Source organism: Mauremys mutica, chromosome 5 (genome assembly GCF_020497125.1).
Source record: "Mauremys mutica isolate MM-2020 ecotype Southern chromosome 5, ASM2049712v1, whole genome shotgun sequence".
Classification (NCBI taxonomy): domain Eukaryota; kingdom Metazoa; phylum Chordata; order Testudines; family Geoemydidae; genus Mauremys; species Mauremys mutica.
The window spans coordinates 33,771,634-33,785,047 of record NC_059076.1 but is presented as its reverse complement, the minus strand read 5'-3'; the positions used below and the strand labels follow the sequence as shown (position 1 = coordinate 33,785,047).

General features: G+C 41.1%; 1 protein-coding gene across 1 annotated transcript; it reads right to left on the bottom strand.

Moving 5' to 3' along the window:
* Nucleotides 1-277: 277 nt before the first annotated feature.
* On the bottom strand, nucleotides 278-11,490 carry PLA2G12A (phospholipase A2 group XIIA). The gene is made up of 4 exons (XM_045019327.1): nucleotides 11,020-11,490; nucleotides 8,714-8,790; nucleotides 6,190-6,355; nucleotides 278-1,550 (listed from the first exon to the last, which is right to left on the bottom strand). The coding sequence occupies exons 1-4, from the start codon at nucleotides 11,213-11,215 to the stop codon at nucleotides 1,432-1,434; spliced, it is 558 nt and encodes a 185-aa protein (XP_044875262.1). The 5' UTR covers nucleotides 11,216-11,490; the 3' UTR covers nucleotides 278-1,431.
* Between the last annotated feature and the right edge of the window lie 1,924 nt (nucleotides 11,491-13,414).

The window sequence follows — 13,414 nt, the reverse complement described above, 5'->3', positions numbered from 1 at the left end:
TTTTTTTTTGTTTTGCTGGCATAGCTACCTTAGCTCGGGTGTGTGTGGTGGTGGTTCCCACCCCCTCCTGATTGCCATAGCTATCAGACCTAGCTTTGTAGTGTAGATCTGGCCTTAGAGATAAACAATCAAAATCCACAGTCTCTTGCTGAAATTTGCACTTTTTTTGAGGAGGCGGCGGAAGTTAGTACAGAAAATGAAGGTAAAATAACACTGGACATAAAACTGAATAACTTTAGCTGACCCAAGTTAAGTCATACAGGGAAAAATGCAGAGATGAGGGAAAATTAGGAATTGTATATTTGTTAGCTGCACATAACAATATATTCATACAAAAGATGTCTTGGATACTCTGACTCCTGCACAAGTAGTAGAAATACCAAGACACTTTAAAAAATCATTTTTCTTATTTATAATTTTTACAAAACCCCAAAGAACAGAGTAAAAGGAAGATAAGCCAAAAGGTAAGTGAATACAGTAACAGTCTACATTACAAGAGTTAAATATAAATCAATCATTCTCTTTGGACAATTAAGATCCATCCTTGCTATACATATAAAGACACCTTTGTTAAATAGAATGCCTCTCTTGGGTGGTACATTTAATAAAAATAAATTTGATTTGAAAAATATAAACATCTATTAAAAATATTTCTTTAAGAAATAATTTGTAAGAACAACAGAAATGCTTCCCTAAGTTGTCACATCAGAAGTATCACCTTCATATTTTGCTAGGTTCTAAACTGTTCAATTTTGCAATTCAAGCCTTAAAAGTACCAGTGTTTCTGATCTGACTAGTGCTTCAAAAGGGAGTTTGATATATAAAACAGATCGGAAGATGCAGTTTTTAGTTCTAGGTTTGGTCTAGCCTTCAACATACTGTATATGAGAACATAGCAACATAGAAGCAGAGAAACAGAAGTCATTTTACCAAAAGCACAGAAGTGCAAGACATTTAAGATTACATACTGAATGCACAAAATATTTCAAATGCAGAAAGTCTTCCTTTCCTGTTGAGATATACTAGAAACACTAAAGGTTGGTAAACTCCAAACTTGACCTACTTAAAAAAAAAAAAGTTTGAAAAGTCTATCTGGTTCCCATGTGCCTTTCATTCCCCACCACCAATTTTTAATTTTTTTAAAGCAAAAAAGACACCAATAGTTTTTGCAGTAGCATTCTATGAGCAACTCTACCTCTGGGCACATGTTGAAGGAAACTACTTTCAGGTTCCAAGCTCCAAGTGTATGTCGAGGGTAGGAGGGTTAAGCTGTTTTTTAAAATAGGAAACTATTTTAGTGTATGTTTGAGCCATTTTTTGTATTATGCTTTGTGAAAATGAAATAAACCAGCTTTGTAACAGAACACTGGCTCTCCGTACATATTGTCTTTTTCTTAGTTCTAGCTCATGAGCTTTCATCAGTGTCTTCTTTTATAGGTCTGTCTTGTCCTCATATTGGCACATACATGCAGCTCTCTGGCTATCCAGGTATGGTTTACATCCTAAATGTATAACTGCATCAAATAACAACTGAACAGTTGATTCACAGGCTGCAAGACACAAGAGGAGATCAAATCAGTATAGGATCACTTTAGAAGTACTTTTTAAATAGAATATTGTAATAATTAAACATTAGTTACTCGGACACTTTTTTCTAAAAAAATTGTTTTCAACTTGCCAGAGCACAAGGATGAACGTAGCCCGATGAATGATCATTTTCAACTCTAATTTCAACAATGTGTCTAATCTGTTTCATATTTCAACTTCCAACACTACTTTTACTTGAGTAGATGCATTTTTGTGGAAAATTTAATACAAATGTAATTGTAATACAGCTTAGTGCTGCCCTTATTTATCATAGACTCTCAGGGTTGGAAGGGACCTCAGGAGGTGATCTAGTCCAACCCCCTGCTCAGAGCAGGACCAATCCCCAGACAGATTTTTGCCCCAGATCCCTAAATGCCCCCCCTCAAGGATTGCACTCACAACCCTGGGTTTAGCAGGCCAATGCTCAAACCACTGAGCTATCCCTGTGATATGTGAAAAAGAAATGAGTTTTATGCCTCCGACTTCAGTGGCAGATCTCTAACTAGTTCTGACAAATACTTCACTGCAGTCAAACTACTTTAAGGGCCTCATCCTGCAAACATATTGCTCCTAATCAGACTAGTCATGGTAACAAGTAATATGGCCCTGATTTAGCACAGCACTTAATCTGGACCTGTCAGATATTGCACATTTGCAGTACTGGATCTACGATCCCAAAGTAGTATAGCATGCACTCCCACAGATGTCAGATCAAAATGTGGTATTGTTCTTTAAAGATAATTCCACTCTCTACTGCTGTTGCACAAAGCATTACTTTCCTCCCCTACTTACATTAAGGCCCGATCCTTCTCCTACTGAAGTCCCTGCCAGAACTTCTGCTGACTTCAGTGGGAGTAAGATTGGTCACTAAGAGAATACTAAAAATAGCACCACCAATTCTAACATATAACATAATGCAAAATTTAAGAGGTCTAGACTCCACCGACAAGAGTAACAGCTATGCCACTGGATTTTGGAATGTGCATTACTGGCAAATAAATTCATCCGAAGTCTATAACTGACACCTCAATCATTTGGAAAGAGAACATGAGTCTCTTTGGATTTTTCAGTAACTGGAGCTCACCCTGTTAAGAGTAAAATTCAAACGTGAAAGGAACATTTATGCAGCAAGATTAATGTTCACTACTTAAGAGGTAACTGTATTTTATTTGTAAAAGGAAACAATTCAGCATTTGCCGGCAATTTATTCTGTCACATGCAATAGCAAGTTAAATCCCATCCAATGCCACAAAAAATATTTATATTGCTGCAGCACTGCAAATAACCCAATTATAGTAATTTTTATGAAGTTGTATTGCTGGATTTCATGCACATTAAAGGGAATCATGAATTAAAAAGACACAAAGTTCAATAGTTAGTCTAGTTCTTTTCATAGTCTCTCACTTTTGACTTCAGTCTAAAAAAAGATACAAGTCAGGGTAGTATTTTAGGGGATCTCGGTGTAGGAGGTGAAGAGTTTTAGTTTTTTGAAGATAATTTTTTCCTTCCTTCTACCTTTTTTATTAGCTCTACATATGTAAAAGCCAGAAGATACATCTCAGATCTCTTCTCGTAAAAAAAATATGGAGGGAAAGTGAAATAAAATTAGTTTATTACTACTCCCAGTTTCAATTTCAATTAGTTTCAATTAGTTTCAATCCATGCAAATGTGTTGGCTGCAGTGAAAACAGAGGACTTTGAGTGGAGATCTGTTAGGAGGAGGAGAAGGGAGGCAAACCAAACCCCTGTTCCTGTGAGTGAGTTCTTGAAAGTGTTTGTTTGTTTTCTGGCTGGTTTGTTTTCAGTTTGCAGAGTGTTGTGAGAGAAGCAGAGCTTTTGATCACACCTGAACCTTGATTAGGGGGCAGAGCTTCCCTGATAAGCATGCCTATAAAGGCAACCGCCAGCCCAACAGCAAATGGATGAAAACAGGGGAGGGTGTTGCCCCCATGACAGGTGCTTAGGAGAGAAAGCTACAACAGCTACAGAGGCAGCAGCAGTAGTGATCTGAAGAAAAGAAAATGAGTAGATGTGGAAGCTGTGGTATGCATGTTATTCTGGAGAAGATACCTGAAAGGTGCTTCATTTGTATGAAATGCCACCTGACAGCTCTGATGGAAGAGCTGGTCTGAGGTTTGGAGATGCAACTAGAATCTATGGTTGAGTTTTGAAAGGGATTTGAGCAGTTGATGAAGGGAAGGAGAGAAGAGGCTGATGGGAAACATCAAGATTTTCAGATGCATACTGGATCAGAGAACTGAGGACAGACTGCTGGATGAGGAAAGTGCCCAGCAGAAGCCTGTTATTATAAAGGCAGAGGAAAAGACTGGCTAGTGCAGGAGAAACAGAACTTGGAACAGATTTGTGGAGTTAGAAAATGAAGGGGAGAAGCAGGCAGTAACAGGTACCTTAGATCTACTGCACTTTAAGTCAAAGTTGCAGAAACTATCTGGAACCTGCAACCCAAGGAAGTGGGAAAAATTCATAGGGAACGGTTGCAGGCCAAACTGGATGTACAAGTATCGCAAACAAGTTGTTAAAAGAAAGCAGAAAGCTCCCCTTGCTGATCCATCCCTTCTTCCGTTTCTTGTAGGCTCTCTTGAAGGTCAAAAAGCACAGGGGAAAGTGAGAACTGCCAAAATCCAAGCAGAATTGGACCTTGCAAAGGAAGTTAAAACCAATCGTAAAAGGTTCTTTAGCCATAAAAACAAAACAAAAACAAAAAAATGACATGGGACTGCTAAGCACTGAGAATGGAGTAGAGGGCAAAGACATTCCAGGCATGGCCCAACACTTAAATGAATGTTTTGCCTTAGTTTTTAATAAGAGTAATGAGAAGTCTGGTAGGGTGGCTAATGGGAAGGAGGATGTGGAACTAAAAATCCCCACATCTGAGGTGGAAGCTGAACTCAAACATCTTAATGGGACCAAATTGGGGAAAAATTCATGAATATTAAAGGAACAGACACGAAATTGCAAACCCAATAGCAAGGAATTTTAATGAATATAAAAAATTAAGAGGGTCATACCCTATGACTGGAGAACTACAAATATAATTCCTATATTTAAGGAAACGTGTGGTTGGGGGGAGAAATAATCCAGGAAACTACAGACCTGTTAGTTTGATCTCAATTGTATGCAAGGTCATAAAACAAATTCTGAAAGAAAGTAGTTAAGCACATAGAGGTAAAATTTGATTTTTTTTTTGAGAATAAACGTGAATTTTCTAGACAAAGGAAATGCAGTAGATCTAATCTACCTAGATTTCAGTAAAGCATCTGATATAGTTTCAAGTGGGAAATTATTAGTTTAATTGAAAAAGATGGGAATTAATATAAGAATAATTAAGAAGAATCGATGGGGGGGGAAGGAACTGGTTAAAGGGGAGGCTACAATTGGTCATACTGAAAGGTGAACGGTGGGGCTGCAAGAGGGTTACTACTGGAGTGCCTCATGGATTGGTCTTGAGACCAATCCTATTTAACATTTTTATTAATGACCTTGGCCCAAAGTGTGGGTGGGCTGATACAATTTGCAGATACTGCCAATATGGAGGAGAACCAGAACATCATACAAGACTATTTGGATATCTTTAAAAACTAGAGTAATAGAAATGGGATGAAATTTAATAGTGCAAAGTGCAAGCCCATGAACGCAGGGACAAAAAAGAATTTTTGCGATAAACTGAGAACTTATCAGTTGGAAGTAACAGAGGCAGAGAAAGCCCTAGGTGTACTAGTTGATCACAGGATGATAATGTGATGTGGCCAGAGGCTAATAGAGTCCTAGGATGCATCAGATGAGGTATTTCCAGTAGACACAGGGAAGTGTTATTACCCTTGTCTACAAGACTGAGATGTGAGATTGATAAATTTGTGGGGGGGGGGGGGGGGGAAGGGGGAAATGTCCAGATTGTCTAGAATAACTTATGGCCCTCCCACAACTGCTATTAGCAAATATCTCCAAACGCCAGAGACTGGATAGTAGATGGGGAGGGCCCTGAGTTACTAGAGAGATTTCCCCCCCCACCCCCAAGGGGTGTGTGTGTGTGTCTGTTTCTCGCCACGCCGTCATGGTCTAACTCAGTTATACTGAGACCTCAGTGGTTCAGGAGCCAAATTAGCGATCAACATTATCCAAAAGAGCCACAGTAGTGTGCATATATCGTTTCATTTACTAATACATATATAAATTTTCTTTTCTTTTTAATTTAAGGCCAGAAGCGACTACTTGGTCAGTCATTTTACTGTGAGAATTTTATGAGACCGGGAAGATATTTTCCCACCAGTTCAGATTGGCAGAGATCTAGGGGTTTTTTGCTTTCCTCTGCAGCATGGGGCAGCAAGGTGTCTTGCTGGTTGGAATTAGAGAAAATGGTAGATTCTTTGAAACTTGAAGTTTTTTTAAATCAAGACTCGAGTAATTCAGCCCGAGGTTATGGGCCTACTGCAGGAGTGGGTGGGTGAGGGTCTGTGACCTGCAGCTGTAGGAGGTGAGACTAGATGATCATGATAGACTTTAAGGCCAGAAGGGACTGAGTCTTTATACAACTTCAGTAAAAGATCAACTCAGTATAACCTGCAAGCTATTTTTCTGCCTTACCCTGTACACTCTCTGATATTCCTAGTGTTTTCTGTACTTCTCTGCAGATCTTGGAGAGACAATACTGAAACTGTTCGTCACAATCATTTTTTCTATTGCCACAGGTATCATAGCATCTGTCATGTTGATTACAGCACTTTGTCATCGAAGGGATACCAATGTCAAACTGTAAAGGAAAAAAGGTTAGTACTCAAGCCAACAAGATAATTTTATTGCATGGGGATTAGTAAAAATTGCCCGCCTTCTATGCACACTGTTGAATCAATATGGTTGAATTTTTTTTTTTTAAAATGCATTACTCGCTACTCCAAATAGCAAGCAAAATGTTACTGGCATGGACAGTGAGAGAGGAACTGAACCCAAGATCACAGCGGAGAGTGGTACCATTAGACCAACCCAATGTTCTTGGTTTTAAACCAGAAAATATTCTATTTCATCCACTGCAGGTCTTAGATCTTCAGGGGAGGGGGATTGCTTGTTGAATGCTCAGACATTTAATATCATTCCTCTAATATTCTAGGGTACCGAAGGAAAAAAAAATTTACATTCATAAACAGTTACTAGTCTATTACTAGGACCCTATCAAATTCACAGCCACGACAAATGGGTCACGGAGCATGAAACCTGGTCTCCTCCTGTGAGATCTGGTCTTGTGTACTTTTACCCTCTACTGTACAGATTTCGCTGGAGTGTCTCAAACTGGGGTTCCCAACCCAAAAGGGGATTACAGGAGGTTGTAAAGTTACTGTAGGGGTTCACGGTTTTGCCACCCTTACTTCTGTGCTGCGTTCAAAGCTGGGTGGTTAGAGAGCAGCAGCTGCTGGCCAGACGCCCAGCGCTGAAGACACCACCCTGCCAGCAGCAGCACAGAAGTAAGGGAGGCAATATCATACCATGCCATCCTTACCCCTGTGCAGCTGCTGGCGGTGGTGCTGCCTTCAGAGCTGGGCACCCAGCCAGCAGATGCCACTCTCCAGCTGCCCATCTCTGAAGGCAGCACCACCGTCAGCAGCAGTGCAGAAGTAAGGATGGCAACAACATGAACCCCCACTACAATAACCTTGCGATTTCCCTCTTCTCCCCCCCCCCCCATCCTCTTTTGGGTCAGGACCCCCACAGTTACAACACTGAAATTTCAGATTTAAATATCTGAAATCATGAAACTTGTGTGGTGGGTTTTTTAATTCTAGGACTATGAAATTCCACAAAATGGACTGTGAATTTGGTAGGGCCCTATCTATTACTGGTGACTAATTTTTTCTCCCATGTAATATTGCTGAAGTTTAGCCCCAACCAACAAAAACATGAATATTTGGTTTAGGAAATCTAACCACACAATATACAACCATAGGTAAAAGCAGCAAAGAATCCTGTGGCATCTTATAGACTAACAGACGTTTTGCAGCATGAGCTTTCGTGGGTGAATACCCACTTCGTCGGATGCAAGAGGTATTCACCCACGAAAGCTCATGCTGCAAAACGTCTGTTAGTCTATAAGGTGCCACAGGATTCTTTGCTGCTTTTACAGATCCAGACTAACACGGCTATCCCTCTGATACTTGAAACTATAGGTATCTTCCCCATGTAGGTACTTGGAGATCATGATCAAGTCACCTCTTAGCTTTCTCTTGGATAAACTAAATAGACTGAGCTTCTTAACTATAGGTTTCAGAGTAGCAGCCGTGTTAAGTCTGTATCCGCAAAAAGAACAGGAGTATTTGTGGCACCTTAAAGAGCTCACGAAAGCTCATGCTAAAATAAATTTGTTAGTCTTTAAGGTGCCACAAATACTCCTGTTCTTCTTAACTATCTCACTACAGGGCAAACTGTCCACACTTTGTATCATTCTTGTAGCTCTCTTCTGAACCTTTTGCAGTTTTTCAGCATCCTTTTTTGAAGTGTGGACACCAGGGAAGGAAGCTGAAGATAGACAAGTTCAGACTAGAAATTAAGTGCACATTTTTAAGTAAAAAGCAGAGAGTCCTGTGGCACCTTTTAAGACTAACAGATGTATTGGAGCATAAGCTTTCGTGGGTGAATACCCACTTCGTCAGACGCATGAATCATGAGTCTGATGAAGTGGGTATTCACCCACGAAAGCTTATGCTCCAATACATCTGTTAGTCTTAAAAGGTGCCACAGGACTCTCTGCTTTTTACAGATCCAGACCAACACAGCTACCCCTCTGATTTTTAAGTGAGTGTAACTTAGCAAATAGCAAAACTTATATACAGATGTGATAGCTTCTCCATCACTCAACGTCTTCAAATCGAGACTGGATATTTTTCTAAAAGATCTACTGCAACTCAAAGTTATGGGCTTCATGCAGAATGGGTGGGGTTCTTTGGCCTCTTTTAGTCTGACCTCTTGCATAATGGTCTTATAAATATGATGTACATTTCTATGTTTAGAATGGAAGTGTAAAACTAGCATGCTTTTTTGAAGTAGAGTGCTCACAACCCATTTTTAAATATGAAAGTCCAAGTAAATATGAAAAAATAAAATGCATGAAGGAAAGATTTACATGAACTCCAAATAGCGGCGATCCGCATCCATTCGGTGGTGAAAGCTTATACCCATAACGTGGAAGAGGCTTCGACCCTGTAAAAAAGGAATTTTATGTTAAATGCAGTACAAAAGTACAGATCTTTTGCTTCAAGCTACTGCACAGACCCCTATTTTACTGCTTAAAACTATATAGGCCAAAGTTCTCAAAACTATATGCTTAACGTTGGGCATTTAAATCCATATTTAGGCACCTGAATATTCAGAGCTCCCACCAAGCTGCAAGTCAGGGGGAGCTACAGGTACTAAGTACCTCTTAAATAAAAAAATTATTTGGTTTGATTTTAGGCATCCAAATTCAAAACATCTGGCCTACAAAGAATATACTAGCTAAGATAAAAATGTACTATATACAGGGAAGAACTAAAGCAGAAAAACAAGTTCTAGTAAATTTACCTAGACTTCTGCATTCTTTTCTTATCTATAATCCAAGACACTGCTCTGAATTGTCATTTTAGACATCAGAACTACTAACTGGCGTGAACATGATACTGAAGTATTATTGCTTATTCCTGTACAATCACAGCATTGATTAAATTGATTCTGTTTGAGCAGGGCTTCCTTGATATTTTAGAAAGCATGCAAAGGGGAAACGCCATGAAATTACTGTGATATGTACACTAGAATAAGGAGAAATATGGATTTTTTTTTTTTTAAAGACTACAGCTAAACTGCTTTTGGAATCTGACACCAAACTGAAGGAAGCATTCTCCCATGTACTCCCTTCGGTAGAGGGTTGTGTTGAGGTGGGAGGCTAGAAAGCAATGCATGGTGTCACTGCTACTCCTAAAGCAGAAAGAGGCATCACAAAAAACTGCATGTACATACAAATAGCTAGAATGCATTTAGTGTAAGGAAGAAATTTCAGATGGGACTTTATAGTATCTCAGTTGAAAAGGGCTTATTCCAGTGAATTCTCCATTTTAACATTTTCATGCGTCTTGAGGTTATAAATAGTCTTGATTATTTTACCCAAAAAAGTCCCTGACTGAAGTACCTTACATATGCTAGATTCTAGCAACAAAAAATACCAGGGGCAGAGGAAAGTAAGTCCCCACACACTATACCTAATGAAATGTGCAATGTCATAGCTGGAGAAAAAGATTCTGTCTTGACCCTTCCAGGCAAAAAATGTATGCCCAATGATACACAATTCAGTTAGTTTGTTTTAGTACTGCAAATAGCACATGTTAACTTAAGTAACAGGTATTAAGCCAAAGCTCAAGTTTCACTAAAATCCTGTTCTAAGTTTTTCATTAAACTTCTGGCAATTGTGTTTGTTAAATCAAGTAACTTCTCCACAGTAACCTAAATAGGTCCTCATTTTTGTATTGAATTTGGAATAGCAAATATGGTGGAAGTTTCAGGGAACATTATTACAGAAGTATTGGCACCTAAGGGAATAAATTCTTTACCATTCTACGCTTATTGGCTGTACTAGGATCTGATGTTTTTCAGACTTTTTGTATATGAAAAATAAAGACCCTGGGAATTATGAAAGTACTAAATGACACCTGTGGCAACTAACTACAGTGAGAAGAGTGGTCACTTTGAAGAGTGCTGCAAAACAGTTCTATTACTGCTAAACTAGGGCAAGTTAGGGTTGCTAAAGACAAAAACATTAGACACTGTCATGAAAGTTAACAAAAATCACTGACAACCAATCCTGTGTCAGACTTATAAGTACAATGTAGACACTATACATTATCTTCAAGCTAGGGAAACTAAACCCTGTAATACCGAAGATTGGTGTGAAGACAGGGCTGTACATAACCCTATTTTTAACGTACATTTTTTTTAAAGTTCCAGACAAGATATTAATGATGTCAGCCTGCCACAAATATCAGTTATCCAAATAACTGTAGAAACGGACAGTTTTTGTTCTTTTCTGGGTTCGATGGTGGCAGAGAGAGAGATATCTTTATATGATGGTACATTAGGGCAAGAGATTCCTAAACCAAAAGCCTCAGATGATGTCATGGTCCAGACTGCATTAATCCTACCCAGATGCTCAACATTTTACCTGGACACTGATCTGTTGCCCCTAGAAAGGGACCCAGCCCATGCTGCCATCTGGAACTGAACTCTCCCAGAGTTCAGAGTTTTTAGAGCCAGATTTACTTTTCGTTGCCATCATGTAGTATATGTTTGGAAAGGAATCCGCTCCAACCCTCTCCAGAAATCCAGGCCCACCTCTGCTGGGAGCTCAGCGCCTCCCTCCCCCCGCGCTGGGCGTTTGGTAGGAGGTTTATTACTTGTTATTACCGTCGCTGCATTTATACAGACACAGGCCGTCCTCTCCTCCCAGGAGATCCAGAGCCGCGTTCAGGTACATGTCTATCTTGTGCACCCCGTTCCGGATGGTCTTGAGGGTCATCCTCCAGTCCGGGGTCTGGGGCTCCTGCTGGCACGGACCCAGCAAGCCGCAGGCCAGCAGCAGCAGCAGCAGGGCGCAGGCCATCACCTGCGCAGAAGGTCCCGCGGCTCGGGCTGCGGGGAGCGCGCGCGGGCCGGGCCGGGGCGCTCGCTACGCCCCCGGGGCCGGCTGCATGCCGCACGCGCCTCACCTGCGCCGAGGGCAGCCGCCCGCAGCCCTGGCCTGCCCCGGCCGCGGAACTTCCACCATCCCGTGCGACTGCAGCACCGCTCCGCCGGGCCGGGCCGGGCCCGCCTCCCTGCCGGGGCGGGGCTCGCCGGTCTCCTGCCGGGGCGGGGGCCGGGCGCTCGGCGGAGGAGCCTGAGTTCGGAGCGCGGCTTTTCTTACCAGGCGCCTTCCCTCAGCAGCGCGCCCGCCCCTGCCGGGGATGTGCTCTTCTTCCCTGGGCTGCGGCCGCGCGTCCCCCGCCTGCGCCTGGCTGGCTCGGCTCCCCGACTGCTACTACGTGTCGCCACCGCTTTCCCTGGGCGCTGGCGCAACGAGCCCTGTACTACGGAAGGACTTTGCACTGCTGTCGTATCTTCCATTTAAAGCTTTCCAACGTGCCATGTAGCTATATAAAGCCCAGTTTCACAGATGCTAATGAATTAAGCACAAAGTATTTTAAATCAGAAATGAAACACTTAGCCCCTTATCTCTGCATCTCAGAGCACTTCACATATTGTGAGTTAGGTCAGATGAGTTGTGATGGGTTAGGCCTGGATCCTGCAAATACAGCTGCTTAACTACAATTAATCGTTCCATTAACATCAATGGGACTACTAGGAGTGAAGTGTTAAGCACGTGAGAGCCGCATTGAGTGCAGGAGTTGGGATCTATTACAAAGAAGGTACATCACGCTTTTCAGCTCCTAGCTACTTTATTTTATTTATTTGTACCTTGATCTGCAGTTTTGAGATCTTTGAGGGTTTCTCCCCATTACATAAATAAAACTTTGGGTAAAACTAAAGGATATTTCTGAAATATTTGCCTCCTTCAAATACATTATGCTATGGAAAACAACTTGTGGTTCAAAATAAGTTAACAAGCAGCTTAGGTCAAATGTTTTTGAAGCATTTATATAGTATTCCTAATTTGATTTGCTGCACAAGAATTGTGGAACCATGAATAGTACAAGATGGGCCCTTGAGGTATATTCCCGCTCCAGTGAAATGTAGAGTCATTTTTAAACAAAAAATCCTCATCTTGCATTAATATGATATGGGAAAGATGAACTTCATATCTTCCTTATAGTAAATTCCATTTTGTATGGAAAAGGGTTTAAATCTTACTTGTTGGAGAGATCTAGTTTTTATCTATTCCATATTCTGTTTTTAAGAAGTCATGGGTGGGGACGGGGGGAGCCTTTCCACCTGAATTCATAATGCCTGTTTCAAGAACAGGTTCTTTGGAAATGATATGGATTCAAAATAAGGTAATTAAGGAACTGGGATTGTTCCTTTTGTGGGCTGACCACATGAGTGACAGTGGCTTTGGGTGACATTTAGTAGAAAATGGCCATATCAAGTATATGGCGTTTTAGTGGGTTAGCATATACCATTTGTTAGAGCTGGCTGAATTTACAATCTTTTTTTAAATGTTTTGATTGGATGGGGGAGGAAATTACAGTCACGTGTTTTGCAGGAAATTGGTCTGGTTTTCCAACCAGCTATATCACTTATGCATTGAGTGCCGTGGGAGAAAGAACAAGCCCTGATTTCTGACAAATCAGCAAACCTTAGTATTTCATCATTCGTGTTCCTCTGAGCAAACACTACTTCCCAAAGCAGAGGTACTATGTTTTGGGCAAATCATGTTTGCCTTATTCACTTGAAGTCAGTGAGATTGCTTGTGCGCATATGCTTAGCAGGATTTAAACAGGGATCCCCCACCTCTCAGGTTAGTGCCCTAAACATTGGACTATGGTATATTCTGAGGCACTCTTTCTTGTTTAAACCATTCTTTAATTGAATAATTGGAGCAGAGACAGAATGAGTCTGTAGCTCAGGGGTGAGGGCAGTCACTGGAGAGGTGGGACTCCCCTGTTCAAATCCTTTCTCTTCATGAGGTAGAGGTGGGGAATTGAACAGGGGTACTCCCACATCCCAGGTGAGTGCTCTAACCACTAAGACTAAAGGTTATATGGGGTCCTGTTAGCCATTTTGCATGGAGCTAGGCAGGTGTCTAAGCCATTCTTTCAAGAAACTGAGGTACTTAAGCTACCTGACTCCAAGAGAGGTGTTC